Source organism: Aspergillus saccharolyticus (assembly GCF_003184585.1).
Source record: "Aspergillus saccharolyticus JOP 1030-1 unplaced genomic scaffold BP01scaffold_8, whole genome shotgun sequence".
Classification (NCBI taxonomy): domain Eukaryota; kingdom Fungi; phylum Ascomycota; class Eurotiomycetes; order Eurotiales; family Aspergillaceae; genus Aspergillus; species Aspergillus saccharolyticus.
Genome location: NW_020290618.1, coordinates 418,471 through 440,452, shown reverse-complemented (window position 1 = coordinate 440,452; position 21,982 = coordinate 418,471). Strand labels below are relative to the sequence as shown.

General features: G+C 51.9%; 9 protein-coding genes across 9 annotated transcripts; 3 read left to right on the top strand and 6 right to left on the bottom strand.

The window, feature by feature from the left end:
* Positions 1–744: 744 nt before the first annotated feature.
* Positions 745–1,134, top strand: BP01DRAFT_354956 (uncharacterized protein). The gene has a single exon (XM_025574570.1). It carries the CDS (start codon positions 857–859, stop codon positions 1,121–1,123), a length of 267 nt encoding a protein of 88 aa, XP_025433167.1. The 5' UTR covers positions 745–856; the 3' UTR covers positions 1,124–1,134.
* Positions 1,135–2,115: 981 nt separating this feature from the next.
* Positions 2,116–3,276, top strand: BP01DRAFT_292390 (RNA polymerase II mediator complex subunit MED27 domain-containing protein; the record flags this gene model as incomplete). Its single annotated transcript, XM_025571691.1, has 3 exons — positions 2,116–2,316; positions 2,392–3,051; positions 3,106–3,276. The coding sequence occupies 3 exons, from the start codon at positions 2,116–2,118 to the stop codon at positions 3,274–3,276; spliced, it is 1,032 nt and encodes a 343-aa protein (XP_025433166.1).
* Positions 3,277–4,240: 964 nt separating this feature from the next.
* BP01DRAFT_354954 (uncharacterized protein) lies at positions 4,241–6,156 on the bottom strand. The gene is made up of 3 exons (XM_025574569.1): positions 5,560–6,156; positions 4,849–5,496; positions 4,241–4,787 (listed from the first exon to the last, which is right to left on the bottom strand). The coding sequence occupies exons 1-3, from the start codon at positions 5,675–5,677 to the stop codon at positions 4,651–4,653; spliced, it is 903 nt and encodes a 300-aa protein (XP_025433165.1). The 5' UTR covers positions 5,678–6,156; the 3' UTR covers positions 4,241–4,650.
* A 490-nt stretch (positions 6,157–6,646) lies between these two features.
* BP01DRAFT_336717 (uncharacterized protein) lies at positions 6,647–7,954 on the bottom strand. The gene is made up of 3 exons (XM_025573257.1): positions 7,206–7,954; positions 7,038–7,142; positions 6,647–6,957 (listed from the first exon to the last, which is right to left on the bottom strand). Exons 1-3 carry the CDS (start codon positions 7,498–7,500, stop codon positions 6,845–6,847), a joined length of 513 nt encoding a protein of 170 aa, XP_025433164.1. The 5' UTR covers positions 7,501–7,954; the 3' UTR covers positions 6,647–6,844.
* Positions 7,955–9,179: 1,225 nt separating this feature from the next.
* On the bottom strand, positions 9,180–11,395 carry BP01DRAFT_336714 (cytochrome P450). Its single transcript, XM_025573256.1, has 4 exons — positions 10,698–11,395; positions 9,987–10,644; positions 9,665–9,931; positions 9,180–9,598 (listed from the first exon to the last, which is right to left on the bottom strand). Exons 1-4 carry the CDS (start codon positions 11,145–11,147, stop codon positions 9,432–9,434), a joined length of 1,542 nt encoding a protein of 513 aa, XP_025433163.1. The 5' UTR covers positions 11,148–11,395; the 3' UTR covers positions 9,180–9,431.
* A 272-nt stretch (positions 11,396–11,667) lies between these two features.
* BP01DRAFT_364181 (putative serine peptidase, family S28) lies at positions 11,668–13,456 on the bottom strand (the record flags this gene model as incomplete). The annotated part of the gene is made up of 3 exons (XM_025576314.1): positions 11,668–12,928; positions 12,980–13,194; positions 13,244–13,456. The coding sequence occupies 3 exons, from the start codon at positions 13,454–13,456 to the stop codon at positions 11,668–11,670; spliced, it is 1,689 nt and encodes a 562-aa protein (XP_025433162.1).
* Positions 13,457–15,075: 1,619 nt separating this feature from the next.
* rglA (putative rhamnogalacturonase B) lies at positions 15,076–16,645 on the top strand. Its single transcript, XM_025579545.1, has 6 exons — positions 15,076–15,400; positions 15,659–15,780; positions 15,836–16,103; positions 16,134–16,274; positions 16,324–16,375; positions 16,426–16,645. Exons 1-6 carry the CDS (start codon positions 15,266–15,268, stop codon positions 16,476–16,478), a joined length of 771 nt encoding a protein of 256 aa, XP_025433161.1. The 5' UTR covers positions 15,076–15,265; the 3' UTR covers positions 16,479–16,645.
* Positions 16,646–16,787: 142 nt separating this feature from the next.
* On the bottom strand, positions 16,788–18,983 carry BP01DRAFT_390280 (chlorohydrolase family protein; the record flags this gene model as incomplete). The annotated part of the gene is made up of 4 exons (XM_025577991.1): positions 18,790–18,983; positions 18,324–18,736; positions 16,948–18,220; positions 16,788–16,824 (listed from the first exon to the last, which is right to left on the bottom strand). Exons 2-4 carry the CDS (start codon positions 18,619–18,621, stop codon positions 16,788–16,790), a joined length of 1,608 nt encoding a protein of 535 aa, XP_025433160.1. The 5' UTR covers positions 18,622–18,736; positions 18,790–18,983.
* A 392-nt stretch (positions 18,984–19,375) lies between these two features.
* BP01DRAFT_292339 (putative phthalate transporter) lies at positions 19,376–21,296 on the bottom strand (the record flags this gene model as incomplete). Its single annotated transcript, XM_025571688.1, has 9 exons — positions 19,376–19,499; positions 19,560–20,021; positions 20,078–20,295; positions 20,349–20,494; positions 20,546–20,596; positions 20,647–20,716; positions 20,779–20,907; positions 20,973–21,012; positions 21,079–21,296. The coding sequence occupies 9 exons, from the start codon at positions 21,294–21,296 to the stop codon at positions 19,376–19,378; spliced, it is 1,458 nt and encodes a 485-aa protein (XP_025433159.1).
* Positions 21,297–21,982: the final 686 nt, after the last annotated feature.

Below are 21,982 nucleotides of genomic sequence, written 5' to 3'. Positions count from 1 at the left end.
CTTCGTACTTGCTGGCGACGCCCACTTGAGAAGCTAGCAAGGACAGATCAAATCGGGAGTTCGATGATCATCTACCTCTGTCGACAGCGCACATGCACCACGATCGGGGCGTTAGATAGCAGGCGGGGACAACCGACGCACGTAGCGCAATCAGGCGGAGACGACGCGGCACACCAGCAAGCCAGACAAGTATATAAGTTGAGTCACCGAGCGAGGCAGAGCAGAAGATGAAATGGAGCAAATAGATCTAGACAATGATGGAGGTCATGTTCCGAATGACAGGTTGTGGAGCTGGTCAAGAGGGATCAAGAGCGAAGAGTGTGTGTGTGTCCGTACGGAGGTGGGCGGTCGCAATACACAATGACGGACTTGGGGGTGAGTGCGACGCAGCAACCAGTACCGATGCGGGCAGCTGACACGCGCAGGGGGGTTGGGGGGGAGATAGAGAAAGGACTGGCTGGAAGTCCCGGTTAGGAGAGGAATCCAGGCAGAAATGCACACAGTCCGAAGATGACTGTGGGAGAACTGGAATGAAATCCAGCCAGAGAAAAGTGCGGAGGAGGAAAAGAAAGAGGAAAGGAAGGAGAGAGAGAGAGAGCGAGAGAGAGAGGGAAGAGGAGTTCGGGAAGGGTTGGCTGGGGTGGAGGTGGAGATACTGACTGTACAGTACGTACCTCTTTCTGTGCTGCTGTCCAACTGACTGGGAGGGAGGAAGAGGAGGGGGAAAATCCGCCGACGGCCTCAGGCTCTGGAATTTCCTCCCGCACTTGGATGGTTCCGGACAGACCCAACTCAAATCTTCTGATCTCACGACTACTCCGGTACAAGCGTCTTTGCCTCTCGCCTAATAATTCAGATGGGTGATGACGATTTTCGACGACGGAGACCGAACCCAAGGTGCCTGTCAAGAGGGCTGATCAGGCTTCCAGCGCACCGCACCGAAGCCAACCACGAAGGAGCAGAAAAGATGCAAGGTGCAAGTCGCGAGAAGGTTTTGTCTTATTGTGAATCGGCAGAGGTCTGTATGTTTTGCGCCTCTGTGGGGTTAGGTTGTGGCTACAATTATTCACAGGCAGCTGCCATTGAGTTCTTTAGACTATTGATGGTGATATTACTTTTGTGAATGGAATCCAGGCCGTATTGAGCTTTCATGTCCTTGTAATCACAGCATTGTTATATGATGCCCATCGAGTTGGTCAGCCTCTTTCTGAGCAGCCAGCTCCCCGTCGACGATCTGCCTCTATTTGGGAAGTTTGCATCTACCCCCTTGAGCGTTTGAGGGCGTTCGCAGTTGGTTCGCTTGCTAGGAAGGGCCCTAGAGAAAGCATACACACTACGGAGTATAAGCTACAGTATAGTGGTTGCTTCAGCTAGACATCCCTCCCTTCGAGGTAGCAAGAGTGCATTCTCTTGGAAACCGACACTTTTGCAAACCATACGGTCGAGAGCAACAGTGGCATGCATTGTACAGTACACACACACACACACACACAGTACTTCAAAGTCAATTGTACCCCGCGCATAGAAAGCCACCACCACCACCACCATCAATGCACATTCAGTGGACCATGTCATCTTTCGCATACTCCATAGTTTAAAGAGGGCAACACACGGGCCAAAGCCCACATTTGTGACGTGGGAGGCTACTTACGTAGGGTACTCATGACTAACAGTGTCAGTCAACTAACTAGTTAGTTAATAGTTAGTGGTTAACTAACCACTTCAGGCGGCATTTAAGGCGGTAGAAGCATGGCTATCGATTTCTGCCGCATGTGGCTTGTGCATGTGGCTAGGCCCAACCTACTCTCAGCAGATCGTGAGTTCCTCGGCCGTCACACGCGCACCGACTTGGCAGCTATTTATTTCACTTGATAGCACAATAAGTGATCACTATAATCGAACGCTAACCTGTTTGGCTTGTTTAACAGTGAAACTTAAAACTGAGTGAGGATGCACTTCTAAGAGGGGCTTCGATACTAGTCAGAGGGTAATTCGTTCATCCAGCCTTTCTCAGTCTTTGCTTCAATCTACGCTCATTGAGGCGTCACCCTTCTATGTGTAGCACACTTCCCTTGCCCCGATCCCGATTGAGCTTCAATCAGGTCACGAGACATCATGGCCACAGTTCCTAAGTCTGGCCCGAATCCCCCTAGAATGCCCATCGTCGTGCCAGAGATGACAGCACCCCCGCATGACCTGAAGATGTCCACGGAAAACATGAACGAGCCCACCGTCGTCGCCACAGACAGCGACGCTTGGGATACTGAGATGCAGCTCGTATCATCGCTGGCAAAGCTTCAGAGGCTGGAAGGAATGGTATGTTCGAACAGATAATGCCCGTTCATTTCCTGCTATCTGGGTGCGGGAAACGATTTACTGACATCGGAACAGATTCATCAGCTGCGCACACTGCTGCCGGGACGGTTACTGGAACCCTTGAAATCAACCGTCAATCCCGGAATGGCCACCGGGCAGGTGGGAGTATCCTCCCCGCGGGCGCTGTTCGAACAACTCAAGCAGTGCGTGCAGAGTGGTGTGAGCGAAGTGGCCGATTTTCAGACTCTGTGGCGCAGTTCAGAGATGAAAGCCGTCTGGGATCGGGTGGACACCCAAATCCAGAATAACGGTGGTCAGCTGCTGCAGCCGAGGGGGGTGTGGGAGGAGGACTATGACGTGCTGCTCGAGGGGCTGGTCAAAGAGGAGCAAGCAAAGCAGGCGGAGCGACGGAGCGCTGAGGAGGAATCGGAACGGTCGAAGATTCAGGCCACGGAGGGTGGCTGGCGGGCGATTGCGGAGGGTTTCGCCCAGAGGAACGTGCCCGGCGTGCGGGTACAAGTGAGCAACATGAACACGGCGTCGGTCCTGGTAGCGCTTGTAAAGGCCGGAATGATTCTCAATGTCCACACTGTCGAGGGACTGGAAAGCCATGGGATCCCGGATTGGCGCATCACCAGCAAGGCGTCGCCGGGACAGCCGGTCTCCAAGCTCGAGGGGGCTGTCCTGCAGTGCTTGAACTCGCGGCCCCGGCAGTGGGACCTTCTCTATCTGCTTGTGAGTATTGGCCCGAGGGTGCTTTTTGAGGATGAATTGTTAATGCAGTGACAGGACATGATATCGTCCTACGCCAACATCAAACAGACGCCTTGCATGAAATGCAACAAGATGACAGACAATGCAGCTCAGTTACCAGCAGTCCGCAAGCCGAAGACCGTTCCATCTGTGGATGGCCAGTCAACAACTGTTTGGGAGGCATATCATCCCAGCTGTGTTGAGTGAATGTACAGCTTCGTTAACAACAAGCACTACTCATAATACTTCTTTCGTTCTCGAACCGATATTATCCATCAATCCGCTACTCCAGCCCGTCTACGCCCATTAGCGCAATGAGTTCCACGCCGAGACGACCACCTTTCTCCCCCGCGGGAGACTCTATTCTTGTCTCAGGGACAGGGCTATCAACAAGCCTTTGCGTCAAGCGCAGGCCAACCCCATCGGCCTGGGAATCCACCGACTACATTCAGACTATCTGCACATCCGCATTGATCTCGACCTCAACATCCAATCCCTCTAGGTCCAATCCCTCTAGATCCAATCACACCCACGCAATCCTGCGCCTGCTGACTCAGAAACACACACCGCAACCTGTATTGAATACCATCAAACAAGAAGGTGTCACGATACTTATCTATTGTCACCCACGCGAAGCAGCAGAAACTACTGTGAATAAACAGATAGATAAATTAGCTAGCCTGCACATATCTCACGTACGCGGAATTGAGCCTGAGGAATATCATCCACTTGTATACCCTGGTCACCCTAGTTCCACCGAAAGAAAAGAGATTTCTGGGAACTATATCCCTTCTCTGTGGAAGACATCGTAAAAGTCCATCCGAATCGCCTCCGCCTCAAATAAGTCAGTCACACCAAGTCAGAAACACGGTGTAAGATACTGTGACAAGAATCATGCTGCCCCTTCGCTGTGCGGGAGTCAGCATTAATGTCCCAGTAAGAACCACAACCCAGCGTTTCAGGATGCAAACTAGCCCATCATGCACTCATCACAATTTCCAGGGAACACTCTGGACGTGTACATCGCAGATCTCCATCCTTGCAGACCTTTTTCCTTCTAACTGCAAGAGGGTTCGAACCCCATTGCATCACGTTACATGCACAAATATGCATATGCAGACGTATACATACATACATACAGTGTAAGTACAAATTTCAGCACATTGAGTACCTTTCCGATAGTACTTCATATTTACAGCCCCCTCTACAATAGAATTCGCTGGGATACAGAAAATGCACACCTGTTAACCAACATCTCAAAAGACCTATCATCAATCTAATACCAACAATACACATTAAGAGATAACACAGTCAAGAAGAACGAAAACTCGCCAACCGAGACAACATGACCTGGAGAAGGAGCCATCAGGAAAAGTCAAAAATATCGCTATTATTCATGAAAAAAATGGTGGAACAAAAACCCTTCGCTTTGATGAATGCATAAATCAACAACCAACAACCGGCGACATGATGCAGGATTACATACATTTGTTTTGCTGCGAGCTGAGTCTTTGGACAGAAACGGAGGAAGAAGAGATTGCTTTCATAACATCGATACAGATGGGCCCCATAGCTGTCCCACTATGTGGAGAAAACTCCAAAATCGCCAGCGAACCAGGTGAAGGTGGTAATTGTAATGAGGACCATGCCGAACACGAACTTGAGACATTGTCGTTCGATTTCTGATAGGGCACCGCTGCAAGTAGCGCATACAAATCCTGCAAATTCACACAAATTAGCTCAATTTCCCATGAAAGGACATAGGAGGAAGGCACGAACCGGTCAGGGGCGTGTACGCCTGCGGAGTGTACATGGCGAACGTGTAACTGGCGGCGCTGAGATGACCACCCTTGGCCGTGTCCGAGATCGCCTTACTGGCATCCCAGACGATCAGCGTGTACGATGCGGTCAACAGCGGAACCGTCGCATTGGCCTTGTACTCTCCCGTATCCCAAACGACCTTGTTGGTCTCCTTAACGGTCATGTTCTGCGTGATCGTGTACTTGTGACTGTTCAGACTGCACGAGGCGATGACATTAACTGCCGTCGGGGTCACGTCCAGCGAGGTATAGTTCCACGCAAACGTGGCAGCATTGCCAATCTTGTAGTATGTCGTAATGGTCGTCGCGGGCGTCAACATCGAAATACCACCCGCCCAGGCATTGGTGGTCGTCGAGTTGCTCGATGTCGTCTTCGTGCTGCCCTTCTTGGTGGAGGATGACGAGGATCCCGTCTCAGTGCCACTGTTCGTGTCGGTCCCGGTCGCGGTCCCGGTCGCAGTACCGGTGGCTTTGCCTGTTGCTTGCGTCCCTGAAGCGGTTTCCGTGACGGAGTCAGTGGCCGAATCGGTAGCTGAATCAGTTTTTGCTGCACTTTTGCCCGTCGTGGCGGCTTGTCCAGTGGTAGCACTTTCGGCGGCCGTGGTGTCTTCGAGAAAGTTAGTATACATGTTGCCACAGTGAGCCTCCATTTAGGGGTTGGGGTGCTAACCAGCTCGCCGCAGAAACTGGCCGTGCGCCAATTCCTCTCCAGGAGATGGGAACGCTGATGAGATTGTTCCTAGCAAGAAGAGTATGCACAAGGCAGGAAGAAGGTATAGGAACCGCATGGTTATTGTTTAAGCTGTGTCGACAGAGGTTGAAGAGAGTGGTTAAAACAAGAGGGGTCGAGTGAATCCCCCTTGGCAAAATTCAGGGTCCGATCGACGTGGGACCCGTCGCAGGGAAGGTGGTTAATCCTTCAGGTAGTGTAAGATGTAATGTGTCGAGCGATCGAGATTAAGTGGACAATGCAGTCAATGGTGATGGGAAAGGTGCCCAGAGATTGACAAGACGATGGAACTGCAGAAGGCGGGCGTTCTTTTTAGGCCAGCGGGCCTGAAACATGCAGATCGGCTGATAGATTATCGGCAGGGTCCAGCGAGAGTCGGAGAGGGTAAACAAAGCGAGTGACGGGGATACTGCGCTCAACAAAACTGCAAACGATGGTGACGGAGAAGCGACTGACGCTTGACTGAGGACGACGCAGAAGAATAAGAGGATGCAAGAGCAGAAGAAGGGTTGAAGCAGATCACACAGTCAGGCGCAGCAGAACACGAGAGGCGAGAGAAAGAGAGAGACTAGCAAGAAGGAGTGAGGCCCTGGGCCACTCACTAACCCGATTGAGCCGTTTGTGAGACACGCAGCTATTTTTGGTGACTTTTGGCCTCAGGCTACAAGGCATTTATTCACCTCCAGGATCTCTTTAGTTGCCTGTAGCCCTGGGGTTGCTCTTGGATGTCATGACGCACGCACTTCTTAGAAGAAATGTTGTGCATGCCCTTGCACCTCCCAAGTATTCCTTGCGGGCGGTGTCCTGCACTTCTACAAGCCACTATTGCCAATTATTGGCGCCCCCCCGCCCGGCTCGATAACTCGCAGATATTTAGCTGATACACTGGATGTATACGAAATGAATCTGTAACCAAACACTGGCGATGTATTTCCCTCAGTTCTCCCCTGAAAATGCATTGACGGCAACTAAAACTCAACGCGCAGAACGCTATGGTATAATCACACATTATTACATCACTTTCCATCATCGTCCTCGCGGGTCATTATTACGATTAATTAGCATGAGCATCACAGAAAAATCTTGACCGTCGTCGTATTGAAACAGATCTTGGAGCGTCAAGCCGCAGAGAAGGTGGCGTGTGTTCTCCCGATCTTTATCTTTGCGTCGTATGATTCGTCAACCACGAGCGTTCGTTATCATGTGTGTCCCTCGTGTCGGGTCCTCATGAGGAATATTCAACGGTAAGATCAACCTTGTCGCAGGAGGAAGGGACTGTGGCCGGAATGTATTTGTAGAGCCAGAAGAGCTGAGGAGCGTTGTGGTACCATTCGCAGACTAGGACAGAAAAAGAAACGAATATGTTAGTGACAAAGGTCTTCTAGATGATTGAGTTTGGGTATTCGGGGTTCACTCACCCAACCAGCCGCCGAAACCGTTCTGCTCCGACCACTCGAGACTTGTACCGTTGATGGAGAAACCTTCGTCACCGTAACCGACATTGATCTGGACGGGTTCCCATGCTATAACACGAGGTTAGCGTTTGACGAACTAAAATCTCCTCAAGCAGAGAGGCGAAAACTGACAAGCATAGTTAGTGTCGGCACCCATCTTGAAACCCCAGGGAAGCGTGGTGCCCAGGTCGAATTGGGCGTTGGTGCCATTCAAGGTGACGGTCCGGGCGGTGGACTTCTCGGCGGTGAGCACGGCATCGTTGAAGCCCGCACCAGTGTGGTAGGCGTAGACATAGAGGTTGTTGTGAGCATCGTTGGCAGCACCGGAGGTCTTGAGGTAGAAACTCTTCGCGGTATCGCGAGCTTGAAGGATAGGGCTGGCTGCCACCGCGGACACGAGCAGAGCAAGGGGAGCAAGAAACTTCATAGTCGCGAGTAATAAGATGGATGGTTGATAATTAGAAATATGAGAATGCTGTACAAAAGTAGATATTATGGTGTAAAGTGTACAGGATTGCTGTGTGATGCTGAAGGAGAATGTCAATGGGAATGACGGGGTGTTTAAGTATCGAGCAGCGAACGCTCCCACAAAATCCGGTGGGGAACAAGGCCGTCGAAGACGAATTTCCTAAGGAGGAAAAGATGGATGGAGATCAGAGGAACCAAAGCAAGAACAAAGTCAATGAACACATGAGAGGACAAGAGAGTACGGAGTAGGGAAAGGAACTAAAGTGGTGAACTAGCTTTGGGGATGCAGGGTAACTTGGCACTGCCCCAGGTACCGCCAGTGGACGAAGAATGTAGACTACCGGCCGTACGGGAAGCACTGGTACGGAACACACTGGCAAAGCTGGAGGAGAAGTTCCATTGAATGATGGGGGCGAAAGACAGAAGAGAGGGAGCAAGAGACTTGGCTGGCCCACTCACAACCATGAAGATGGAGTCGGAGACTCCGCTGCCTTCAAGCTTGAGCGCCGGCCACGACCGATTGGCCCTCAACAGATCAACGTGATTAACACCGGGACAATCAGTCAGCGATTGTGGGCGGCGAAGTCGGAGACGCACAATGATTGGCACAACAGGGCGGGGATGCTGAGACATTTCATGTTCTCTGTCTGTCTGTCAGTCTGTGGACTCTGTTGTGTGGTGGATTCCCCCCCACAACAAGGAAATCTGCCCATCTTGCAGTGGGTAGGAAGACAGTGAGGCTGGTTAATACAACACCACAAGATCTATCTTCCCGTCTGTAAGAAACTGGCCAAACAAACTCCATTCTCACGACAATATGCGACATGAAAACTCTGATTTCTATTTTAATCTTATTTCACTGTACTCTGTATAGAGATTGGAGTATTGCACACAGTTGCAACAACCTCAAACTTGAAACCAGTCGATCCTCATCTACTTCTGTCGATCCCGATCGCTTGCCATGCAGTTGTAAATGAACAGATGGGTTTTCAGGACTTCATCTTCATTGTTTTACCCCGCAGACAGATGTCTATTTGATGCAAAAATTTATGCAAAAATCTATGCAATTGGTCCCTGAAAGTCAAATCTTGATTTCCATCGTGAACCATATTCCCGTGTCAACCCAAGGAAGTGGATTGATTTGGCTTAATTATAGAAACAAGCACCTTGTTCTCTCCACAGCCAGCATGCAAAAGAAAGACTCGGTACGGTGTAAGCTGACGTTATGGCAGTGCTATCGTGCAAGTAAACCTAAGCAACCGTCTGATACTCTTGCCCCTTGTCGATCAGTTCCCCAAATTCTAGCATCAATTTTAACGTTTTGTTCGTTCGTTTGTTGTGGCAGCCGATCTCTTGACATCATGATCGTCCGTTTCCGTTAGGCGTTGCTGGTCGGTACAACACCTCGACTTGACATCACACGACTCCTTCTGATATCCTCTTTCCTGTAGAGCGAGAAGACTAGAGCCGAGGATAATATGGCTTTGCTCCGGTTTGTACTCACGAGGTCGCATATTCCCGCACGTTCGTGATCCTGTAGTGGGCAATGCTGCATCCCGCATGGCAGGATCTGTGAAGAGTTAAGCGTTTGCATATACTCCCGAGCAATTCCCGAGACATGACTTGGAGCAAGGCAGCAGAAAGCAATACACATATGGAAGAGAAGATACGTCAGATGTTTCATTAGCACAGAAGACCGGCAGGATCTGCAGGGAAATGTAGCATTTTGTGTATAGTTATGTCTCAGAATTATGAGGGGAGAGTAGCATCCAGCTCCACCCGCGTCAATATAGACTTGTCTCACTGAAGATGAGGTGCTTAATCGCCCAGACAACGTTTGCATAGATACACAGAGAATCGAAAAGAAAGGTATCACACGATTGCCAAATCCTACGACATCGCTGGATACAGTCGAATACTCACCCCATGCAAATGCGACAACGTCAGATTGGACATGATTCTGGGTTCCTCCACCGCCGGTGCGGCATTCTCGATCCCATCGAATTGCTGCAGCAAGCGGACCAGGGTATAGCTCGCCTCAGTGAGGGCATATTGTTCTATCATTGACAGCTTAGCATTCACCTAACACGGGCTGGAAGGGACAAGTTGGAGGGCACACTCACGGCCAAGACAGATCCGAGGTCCGCCGTTGAACGGCAAGAAGTCCCAGCCTCGACTGGCACCCTCTTCCCAACGTTCGGGCCTGAAGCTCCTTGAGTCAGGTCCGTAGAGATCCTCTCGACGATGCATCGCATAAACAGAGTATGTGACGAGCTGACCCTTGCGAATGAATATTGGGGCCTTGCCATCCGGACCGCCGCCTACCGGAAGTGAAGTATCTTTGACGGCCACACGAAAGTTGAATGGTACAGGAGGCAATAATCGGAGGACTGTGAGGTCATCAGTATCAAAACTCGTTCCCATATAACATGAGAAAACGCTGACCTTCGTTCAGGAAATATCTCAAGTACGGGATATCCTTCAATCTGCCCTGCGTGATCTTCCCTCGTGGATGCAAACTGTCCCCAAACTCTTCAATGATAGCCCCCCGAAGCCGGTCCCAGACATGGGGATGACGCGCCAGGTAGAAGAAAGCAGAACTCAGCAAACTGGCGGTCGTATCGCGACCTGCTAAAAGGATATTGAGCATGTTGTCACGCAGCACCCTTGGGTCATTCGTCTCCGCCGCCAGCGCCTCAGCGAAGATATATCTGCTCTCACTCTTGTCGGGATTCTTCTTGGACTCAAGGGCCAGCTGGACGTAGTGATCGACTACTTCGTGCACGCGTCTGCAAGCATCTTGAAATTTTTTGGGGTTGATCAACCAGTACAGACCCATGAATCGGTTGCGAGTGAACAAATACTCCTGCGACAAATTGAATGCTTCAGCAAAGCCCTGTGCATCTCCAACGGCCGTCTTCTCCAATACACCTGTCTGACCGCAAGAGTGCATTGCGTTGACGGGCTCGCCAAATAGGAAATGTGTTGCCGAGTCGATAGTCAGCAGGAAGAAGAGACGCTGTATGTCGAAGTCAATCCCATTCTTTGGAATCAGTTCGATTAGTCGGGAGACGTGACTGTCCATCAAATCTAGATCAGCCACCTATGCATGATTAGTGCTTAGCCATGAAACGCGCTGTTCAAGGTAGTCATTACCTGATCCCGCGTGAACTGCGGCCTCAACAAGCTCCGGGCATGCGACCAGCCCGTACCATCCAGGGTGAAAATTCCGTCCCCGAGTAGCGGATAGAACTCGCGGTGCCGCGTGCCCAGACTAAAGTCATGAAACTGGGTAGCTAGAAGCGCCTTCAGGTTCTCAGGCTCACTTGTGGACACAATTGTCACTCCGCCCAGCCCGGTTAAGCTGTAAGTGGGACCATACTGATCGTAGTATCCGGCTATAGCCTCAACCACCCGGCTATCCTTGGCTGCTTGTGCGAGCTCGAAGAAATTCATAAGACCCAAAGGGTCTGATGGGACTTTCTGGGGAGGCTCACAGCCCAGTGATTTTGCTGTTCTGCGGTTCCTGAATGCTTGTTGAAAGGAGCGTAGGATGTGGTATGTCAGGTATATTGCCCCAATGAACAGGACGGTTGGAGCCAGCATGCTATCGGTGGGACTGATATTCACGACAGTAGAAATCAGATAATTTGGAGAAAATTTCAAACAATTGTGAGTGGTCTGAAAGAAAAAATGAAGTATTTATACTTAAGTCAAAGGCCCCTGGACGGTGCAGTACGGGGGTGAATTTGGTGGAGGCACATGTCCCAAACCGCCCCAAGAGCTACTCATACTCACTATAAGGAGTACGTTAATGAGATTGTAGCAGCCGGAGGCGCAAGAGATGGTCAGTCTAACTGATCAAGCGCAGAAATGATTGGAAAGGAAGATGTGGAATCGACATGGCATTCGTCATGGGCCGGGGTCGGGATTAACATCGCAAGCATCTCCGGAACGGGTTAGTTAGTATGAGGGAAGAGGCAGTCGCTTTCCACACGGTTGTGCATCCATTATTCATCCCCCGCCTTCTGAACGCTCTTTCTATTTGCTGCAAATTTTGGATTATGAATTGTGACTTCTTATGTACATAAGCCTGGTTGATTCGACTCTATAACCCCCCCCTCTCTCAACTCTTGGGCGACGTCCCCGCTCCTGTTCCGAAGCACTGTAGCCACTGCAACAGCGCCGAGGTGAACAGTCCGCGTGACAGTTTTCCCGCCGTGGGGAGCATCTGAAAGTCGAAACAATGCTCTGAGTTCTCCATGAGGTATCCAAAGACCGTATCTTCATTGGTCTTTACCCCACAGGGCGGGATATCGTTTGAAATCCGAATGCCTTGGGGCGCCGTGTCCTCTGTCGAGAGAACGGACAATGTCCGCCACGGATCGAATTCTCCTCCACTAGTGTAGGTGTTCGATGGGCGGATGGACCATCCGCCAAAGTCCCGGTTGGTCTGGTCCGTCAGAGGCTGAGGCGGTAATAGCCCCTTCTTGATGGCGTCGGGGAACTGCCGATTGCAGATATATTGCTGATACTCAAGTGTCTGGTAACTTGAGAGCAGCGCATGAGGACCTGCGTTGTTAGCCTGGTAAAACCCCCATTCTGTGCAGTACTGCCAGGTCCAGCTGATGGCCGAAGGGTCGCCATACGGCTTGCTCAAATCGCATTCCTGTGCGAGGCTTGAATTCAGGCCCCTACAATTGGTGTCCATATTCTGGTTGACCAAGGCGGTTAGCACAGGCCAAGCCGCCCAGCGCTCCGCCACATATTGCTTGCCGTACGTCGGGGCCAATCCGTCGGGACCGGCACTTTGGTTGGTGTTCGGATCGGTTTCCATGTACTCGCAGAACGCCCCCAGCCCTGCTGAACCTCCATTCATCCCGTACGACTGGAAGCTCCCGTACATGGCCACTAAAGCCGCCGTGAAGTCCCCGTTTGTGTTCTTCTCGGCTCCCGGCCCGAGAAACAGCTGCATCATCGCCCCTGCTGTCTCATTGCTCGATAGCTGTTCGTCGATATATTCTAGCCCGGCACGTATATCCTTGGTGCAGTTAGTCCACCCACTCGCTACTAATCCCCGGTGGACTTGGTCAAAATAGTTTGTCATGTTCACTTCGGCTTGTATTGGTGCTGAGGAGGACCAGGCAGCATAGATGGTATCCGGGTATTCGTTACGAGTCAAGGACGCACGGATCCCGGCATATGAGCCACCGATCATTATCCAGGGGGTACCTTTTGGCGTGAGATCGACGTCAGGATGGCTTTTCCGACTGAAATTCTGTGCAAAATACGGGATGTCTGCAAGCGCTTGCTTGGTTGTGAGGTATTTATAATGCTCTGGTGGGGTATTATAATTCACAGGGAATGGAGTCGATTTGCCATAATATCTGACTTGTCAGCACTTCAAGCCGTCAACTTTCTCGGGTGGGCGGACCGACCTGTGCTCCCAAACAATGCCCATGGCATTGAACTCCTGCAGGGTTGATCTGAAGAATGATAACGATGACGTGAGGTGCGCCCCAGCGACGGATGCTGCGTCTGTCTCTCCAGCGTCGTACACCAAGATCGGTTTCCCAGCTTGGTAGAACTCGTCGCTAACCCAGAATCGATTCTTGTATGTACCCGCCGACGAATTGGTGTGATCGATTGGGATCTGCGGACGTCAGATTCACATAACGGAGTAACCACCGCTTCGACCATACCGTGATGTACTCGTCTTTTACCGTCAACATTGCCGAGTGTGAAATGGCTGAATGCACAGTCGCGTGCTCGGGACGGTCGATATCCGGCTCTATTCCGAGCTCTGCTAGTATTTGCACATCGCGACCGAAGGGAATTTTCTTTCCCTGTCCGACCACACAGGAGGGTAGCAAAGCAATCCCGATTGCTGCAAGACATGATATCTTCGTATACATGTTGCTTGACACAGTCTATGTCGACGAGCGGGTGCAGTAGGCGAGGGTGCTCATAGGACGAAGCGAACATACCCTGAGAGCCATTATCAACGCCATGTAGCGTTTCCCTATATATACGCACCACAAGCATATTTCTGAGCTCGATGGTTTCGGCTGTGAATGTGTCTCGCTTGTATGACGAAGGGGAGATCGCAACAGAATGCACAAGACTTAGATCTGCCAAGCGAGCTGAGCCATGCTGTTTTTGTTACCCTGATACTGGAACAAACAAACAGCAAAGACGGCTAGGGTCGGTGAGCTGTGCGGGTAACCAGGGGTTGCCGCCTTTGTGTTCGCCTTCTATTGCTGGAATGTTGCGCAGGGATGAGCCCAACCCCTGCACGGAATTGATGAAAGCATCATCAAATGAGCTGCTGTTTGGTTCTGTGGGCTATGTTTCTGGAAACCCAAAAGGGTAAGTCTCCATAGTAGTGGGTTCGGATCTGTACTCTCTGTACAATCTGTAACTATGCACAACGAGTTGTCAGAATTGTGCACAGCAGAAGCTGCAAGCGCCACCATTGATATTAGAACAGTCAGATCTGCCTAACTTTTGTATGTCACACGAGTCAAATGCTCTGATTCCAAATGTGTTGAGTTCAAGCCGAAGGCGAGTTGGTCCATCTTACACCCTTTATAACCGAATATCAACGCCTTGCGAAGACAGGGTGCAACGCGCACCTAGCAATGGAACACACCAATCGAGGCTTCGAGCAGCTGATGTGGACGAACAAAGTCAATTATACCAAATTTTCTCTATGGATTTGGATTCTGTTTTGGTGGAGTAAACCACAAAGAGTCGACTCTTATCAGTGTCTTCATGTGTCACATCCGTATCCACTTGTCGATGCATCACAAATTTTGTTGGTAAACACCTTTTTTTATTTGGAGCTAGAGGTAAGTAATAGTGGGAAACCAATCCGCAGTCATTCGACTGGCCCTAGCAGATCTGCATGTGATTATAGTGATGAACACAAGGTACTTCTCCAGGACCTACTATTCACTGTCGCGCAGAGGGATGCAGAGATCTTAGCTATGAGTGCCGCTCTCCACCGCTACAGGTCTCTTCTTCCACTTTCCTGAAGTACTTTGGGAGCTGCGAATGTGGGGTCAGTGGTAAACTTTTATACCTCGGCTGTTGATTGAGATGATACAATGTGGGAAACCCGGGTAGGCAAAGGTACGAGAAAAGCTTTAGATACAGGTGAACGCTTGATCACTGCATTACGAGCCTCAGATTCGTTCTTCTCAGGTATACACGAAGAGGTGTGATCTCGGAAGCAGAATATACTGATAGCGCTCATTCGTTCTAATCTGTATGTTTGACTTGGATAGTAGATATAAGCAGAGAAGGTTGTGGTGCGAAGGGACTCCAGACTGTCAAACTTCTATGACGCGATTAGATGCATCAGTGAATGGATCAATCAACCAGTCCACGACATGACAACGATCTGACAATCGATAACCGAAGGATCCCCCAGCATAATACACCAGGGGGGCATATTCTGACAAATGTCCTTCCATCATAGTCATCCAATACGGTGATAAAAACATTTTCTTACGCCTTCACCCCCGTATCTCGAATACCTATGCCAGCTCTCTTCCAGAGCCGGCCGACCCCAATCTCTCATCCACAGCGAGTTGCAAACCTCCTGTGCAAATGCTCTCTCCTCGGGTCTGAAAACCTGCATCGAGCGTAGCATCGCCATCAGCGCCTGCCTCTCGTCTACCCGCACAGTCTCTAAGCCCGCCTTCGCCTGAGGCTCCTGTATGCTATATTCAAACCTGCGGTCCCAAGTCCGGCGTTTGCCATCAAGGCCTCTAGACGTTTGCTCCAGATCCAACTCGCCCTCTTCATTGAACCGGTCAAGCCTGCTGCTTCACACTTGCCACACGACTCAAGCGGTAAGTTACTGAGTACGACCTGCTCCGCCGTGACGCGGTCGGGAGAGGGGAAGAGTGTCTCGAACAAAGGACGCTGACCCAGAATCGCGCAAATGGTACAGGCATCGGTGAGCCTCGCCCTGCATTCTTACCGATGATCTCACATTGATAGGGAGCAGGTATAACGATGCTGCACGATACTGGACCTACATCAGCTCAAGCGACAGCTTTACCGCTTCTGCCATGAAGCCGGGCACCTACACCATGGTCTACTACTAGGATGAGTACGCCGTAGCCACGAGCTCCGTGACCGTGACGGCCGACTCGACCACAACGAAGAATATTTCGGGGTCTGTAAAGACGGGTACCACCATTTTCGAAATCGGCGAATGGGACGCGCAGTATGTTCCCTAGCTCAACATGATTGAGATAGTGTATCAGCAGCTAATTGCCCAGACCAACCGGCTTCCGCAACGCAGCCAACCAGCTTCGCATGCATCCCTCCGACTCGCGCATGTCCTCCTGGGGTCCTCTGACCTACACCATCGGTAGCTCCGCCCTGGCCGACTTTCCAATGGCCGTGTTCAAGAGCGTCAACAACACGGTCACTATCAAGTTTACCGCGACATCCTCTCTCAGACCGGAGCAGCGACTCTGCGGATTGGGCCGACATTGTCGTTTGCCGGCGGACGGCCCCAGGCGACGGTTCTCCCCCTTTCGAATGGTCTTAGTAACTGTACTAACTCGAGATTAGATCAACAATTATACCGGGAGCGCGCCAGCAGCCCCGACGAATCTTGATTCTCGGGGCGTCACTCGCGGAGCCTATCGGGGGCTTGGCGAGGTGTATGATGTGTCGATTCCTTCGGGCACGATTGTCGCGGGGACGAACACGGTATGTTGCGAGCTTTTGTTTAGTGACGAAGCTAACAGAGAATGGGTAGATCACGATCAATGTGATTTCAGGAAGCTCTGGGGACACGGAGTCCGAACTTTGTAAGTTATCGGCGGCGATTGTTGGGTTAGCAGTTGCTAATGGATGGTAGATCTTCGGTTGTGTGGAGTTACTCCAATAATGGGCTTTCGTGGATTGAGATGAGCTGGTCAGCTTAACTAGTGGGATAGGTGGAGGCCTTCGCATGACTGTTCGGACCCTTTCATGATCAGGGATGGCTGATCTCACAACTAGAAGGATCCTGGTTGGTGGACTCGCAGTATCATTATGATCCGCGGCAGTAAGAACAGTTTCATGGTTTTCAACTTGTGGGCAGAATCTCGAAGAGGAATCTACATTCTCTCAGCACCCTCATGATAGCAGAGACCTTTATATGAGATGAGGAGTTGTCACATGGCTACACTCTGAAGTTTGAGAGAGTAGACAAGGGATTAAAGTTCGTATTCTATCGAATCAACCGGGAAGCGCCCCGTACCCCCCGGGAGTCCAACTTGAATCATACAACCATTAGCTTATTCGACCTCAAGGCTCTTCTCCGTCAATAATCTATGACTACCGCATTCTCCTCACAAAAATCCAAGCAATGCCCACTCCGACCAGTCCACCCACCCACTTCCACCCCGTCCACCTTGCCCCGGCACCCTCCGTCTCAAACCCATGCACCAACCGTCCCTGCACCCAAACCGCCTTCACATTCCGATCATCCCCATTCCACACCCACTTGTGTACCCTCTCCGTCCACGACTCCTTCCCCCACACATCCACATTACTCTTAGGCGCGTCCGTCCACAGCCCCGCAGGCTCAAACCCACCAAGCCGAATCAACTGGGCATCCCAAGCCATCCCCAGCTCGAACCCGCCCACCACCTCCGCCAGATCGACCACCTCCGCTCCGCCGCGCGTGGCGAGATACAACGCCTCCTCGACCGAGATGACGGCGTCACCAGCATCCTTGCTGGCTCCGTCCTCCTCACGCCCAGGCTGCTGGACGAACGGCAACAGCCTGGAAACCAGACAGGCCTGGCGCGCCCCTTCCAACAGACTCACACTATACCCGCCACTCACATCACTGCCGAGGCCGACGACCACCCCGCCGCGCCGCAGCCAGCGCACGGGGCAGATCCCCGACCCCAGCGCGGAGTTGCTCGCGGGACAGTGGCTGACCTTCGCGCCACGCGCGGCCACCAGCCCCCGCTCCCGGGGCGAGAAGTGCACCGCATGCGCGAGGATCGTCCGGGGGGTGAGAAGGCCGAACCGGTCGTAGACGTCTGCGTAGCCCTCGCAGTCGGGGAACTGCTCGCGCACGAGCGCGCATTCGTGCAGATTCTCCGAGATATGCGTTTGGATGTGCAGGGGAGGGGTGTACTGTTTGGCCAGGTGGGCCAGGCCGGCGAGGGCAGGCGGGGTGCACGAGGGGGCGAACCGCGGTGTTAGGATCGGTTGCACGAGTCGAGTTTTGCCGTCCGGATGGTCGTCTGGGGAGAGAGGGGGTAGGGCGTGGATGTGGTCGATGACGGCCTGGGTGTGGGCGATGCTGGCTTCGGCGGACTCGTCGATCAGGAAGGAGGGGCAGGTGGCGGGGTTGTCCATACACACGCGGCCGATGAGGGCGCGTTGGCCCTTCTTGTGCGCGAGGCTCGCTAGGAGGTTCGTGGCGGGCACGTGGATGGTCGCGTAGTAGGCGGCGGTGGTTGTGCCGTGGCGCAGCGTACGGGCGATGACCTGCGAGTAGGCCCGGTAGGCTTGCGGGGGCGGGAGGTGTGGCAGGGCGGCTGGGCTGGCGAACGAGGCTTCCATCGGGAAAGTGTAGGTCTGAAGCCAGTCGAGAAGGGTGCTACTGCCAAAGAGGCCGGTGTTGGGGTATTGCGGGGCGTGGATGTGGGTGTCTGTTTTTTTTTTGCCTTTGTTAATCTCGGGGAGGTGCAACAAAACATTGTTGACGGCCAGGTATAGTATGAAAGCCACAAAATGAATGGAAAGCCGACGTACCGATGAATCCGGGGAAGAAGAACTCGTGCTCCTCCTCTCGGGCCCGCACCAGTTTCACCACCACGCTGGATCTTCTCCCCCGGCTGGAGCCGTCGACCACCCATCCGTGCCGCTGCAGGAGGGTTTGCAGATCCGACTCGGTGGCCACACTCCAGTCAAAGCCTTTAATCTTGCCGTCGGCGACGGAAACCCAGAGTGCGCCGCGCGTGATGGCGAGCTCATGCTTCTCATCTGGAGAAATGGTCCGGGGAAGCTGGATGAATGTCCCTACGTAGAGGGTGTACATTGGGGATACCATTCTTGCACCCAGGAATATGAGAATTGGGCGAGGAGATGCTGTTAAGTGGATCGACCAATCGACCCGCCCAGTAACTGGAGTGTTCGGAGCTAAGCTATCCCAGTGATAATCAGTTCTATTTAAGATGTTAGTGCACCAAGTTACTTGGATAATGGCAACTATACACACCCTAGCGAACAGGTGTTCACTCCAACAGCGCACGATCTGCACCGTGCATGAGACGGATTTCAAACACTGTCGTTCTATCAATCGCCCACGGCTTCACCAGCAAAAACAAAGCCAGGGACAAACAGTCAAGTCGAGCGAGGAAAAAATCCCAAAAAAAAATACAAAAAACAAGAAAATCAACAAACAGGTAGATGGGTCTTGGACCTCTAAAAAAAGGATGGAATCGCTAATCGATAAGTAATCGTGGATCGCGAATCTCCGCCAATGAATCCCCCATCCCCGGCCTCGGAATCCGGCCGGCTCCGGTACTGGATTGGGCTTAGCGGTGTTACTCATTTGGGTTGGGCTGATAAGATAAGGCTGGGAGGTGCCTGAGGCTGGTTGCAAGTTGGCACGAGTAACGTGCCGTAGCTGGCACCAAGCTAGGGATCCGATGACTGGGGAAGGATTGTCAGATAAGGTGTTCGTCTTCTAAACTTAATGTTGACTAGCTGCTTTAGTGAAGATCAAAAATCTTAGACTATCTTAGAGCGACTAGGAGAATGGAACATATTTTCAAAGACCAATCCACATGCTCCCCACCCAATTAGATGGTATACCTAAAATCCTCCGCCCCCTCGATAACCCTCTCCCCGCGCTCCGCCTCCCTATTCGACCTCCGAAACCACCAACTTAATGCTCCCACAATCACCCAAATCAAAATATTGCACCTGCAGACAACCCCCAAGAGTCAGCAATGTCAACTCAAGAGACAAGGAGCCCTCACGTACGCAATAGTGGTCCACATGCCCGGCCGATACCCCGGCGCATCCTCCGACCGAAACACCAAACTACTGACGATACCACCAATGCCTCCAAATCCGACCAAGGTCGCGCTCGACAGCGCGCGCGTCCACTGGCCGCGCACATTGTTGGCCTGATAGGCCATGACCGCGGGGATATTGGAGTTGGCGCCGGCCACGCTGAGGAAGACGCCGACGTAGCGCGCCGCGTTGCCGTGCGCGAACCCCATGATAGGCAGGCCGATGATGCAGAGCAGCGCGTTGAAGACAACAATGGCACCGCGCATCCGGTACTTGTCGCCCACCCACGCACCTCCAAACATTATGAAGCCGGCGAAAACGTAGGGCGGGGCAGCGAGGCACTGCGCTGCGCCGATGCTGAAGCCCATGCCCTCTTGGAGGATGATGGGAAGGAAGTAAGCGATGGCGTAGGTGACTGTCGTGGTACAGCTAGTCATTCATGAGCTTTGTCTTTCCAAGGAAGAGCGAGGAGCGGGAAGGTGTACAAGAAGATCATGGCGAAGCCCCAAATCTTAAGATCCAGAGCAGGGGACAAGAACCGTTTCAGCGTGAAGGGCTCTTCGTTGCCATCTGATCGATCCCGGTTGATGCGACGAACAATGAAGGCGCTCTCTTTCTCGGTGAGAAAATGCCAGGAGTTGTGCGCTCGGTCGGGGAAGTCGACCAGGAAGATGAGTGTGAGGACCCCGATAACGGCTGTGATCTATGGCAGTGTGAGAACCTGTGCGTCTTCTCCATGGTTGATCTTAAACCTACCACACCCTCCATGATGAATATCCATCGCCAACCGCGCAGGCCCTGCAGTCCTTCCATCTGCATCAGCCCAAAAGCGAGGATACCTGCCAGGGCGGACGCAACGCAGCCGATCAGATAGAAGATAGAGAAGCGTTTCTGCACGTCGACTTTTCAGTCGTGAGCCCATTTCCACTAACCGACAGGAGGGTTATTCTTACATCTCGTGTACCAACTCGAAAGCAAATACACACAACCAGGAAAGTAGCCTACTGTCGCCGTCAGCATCGGCTCATACTTCGAAGGGTGACGAGATACTGACCAGCCTCCAGTATCCCCAGCAAAAAACGACAAGCAACCATATGCTTCCAATTCTTCGCGAACCCCATGCCCTAAGGACAGGCATTAGATCTCTACCTAAAGCTTCAACTCACACCGAAAAGAGAATACTCACCACCAGTATCGCCCCCCAAGAGATGACAATAGTCCCGAGGAAGATCGTCGGCCCAAACTTGCGAGTCACCACCGTCATGGGTGGCTGGAAGATAACATAGGGAACAAAGAAAATGAGCACGATCACGGACTGCACCGATATAGAGTCACAATCAGCAAACCCATTCAGCTCAGTCCAGGAAAGGGTGTATTTACGTAGCGAGTCCCGACAGTCAAATGCAAGTCTTTGGTCATGCTATATAGAACATAACCACAATCAGTATGCCGGCAAAGACAATGGTAAAGGGAATGCTAAACGTACCCAGCTACAGCAGCCATACTAAGATTCGTACGATCCATCAGCGAAATACAATAGGCCAGCCCGGTCATCGTCACCAGGCGGCGATCGATGCGGTGGATGATCTTGCGTTGCTCCGCATAGGTGTATTCCTCATCGTGGTCGACATCATCAGAATTGGCTTGAGTGATGTCTTCTATGCGGTCCACACTTTCATATTTCTCGCTGCTGGGAGGGGACATGACGAGCTTTGGAAAGGGGAAGAAAGTGTCTTCCAGCTACTACTGCCGATGACGATCTGAACTGCCAAGGTAGACAAAGCAAAGATAGTAGGATTAGCGATGGGGGAATGAAAGAAACGTAGGGGGTGAGGAAAAGTAGTTATATGTTGTACAAGATACTAGTAAGGGAAAGCAACAGCTTTCAAGGCGGAAAATCACCGCTCTTTTCCCCTCTCTCCCTTCGCTCTCGCTCCACGTACGCTGCGTGACGACAAGACTTGTCGTTCATCGTCCTGCGCCGAAATCTCAGCTGATGAGTGTCACTGCGTTTGGAGACCGTGCAAAGCAGCAAGACCAATGAGTGCACAAAGATCGAACCAATGAATGAGTTACCTCGGTCTTCGGAGAAGAAGGATAAAAGAACAGGTATGGGGAAGAGGGATTCCCCACAAAAAGAGGATTCTCCCTCCACTCCCCGGATTTGGGCGATGATGGATTGTGGAGGCAAGAGAAAAAGAATGCGGGGGTTTGGCGGCCGAGACGGCCTGATATCAGGACTGGCCCCTTGGCATGCTCCCATTTCCCCCTTGGCAGCCACACCAAGAACCGATACGAACAACTGACTCTTTGCCATGGCTGCTGTGGCAATGTGAGGATTCTGCTTCGCTCGGCATTGACAGTCCCACACGAGGGTAGTATGTGAGCTG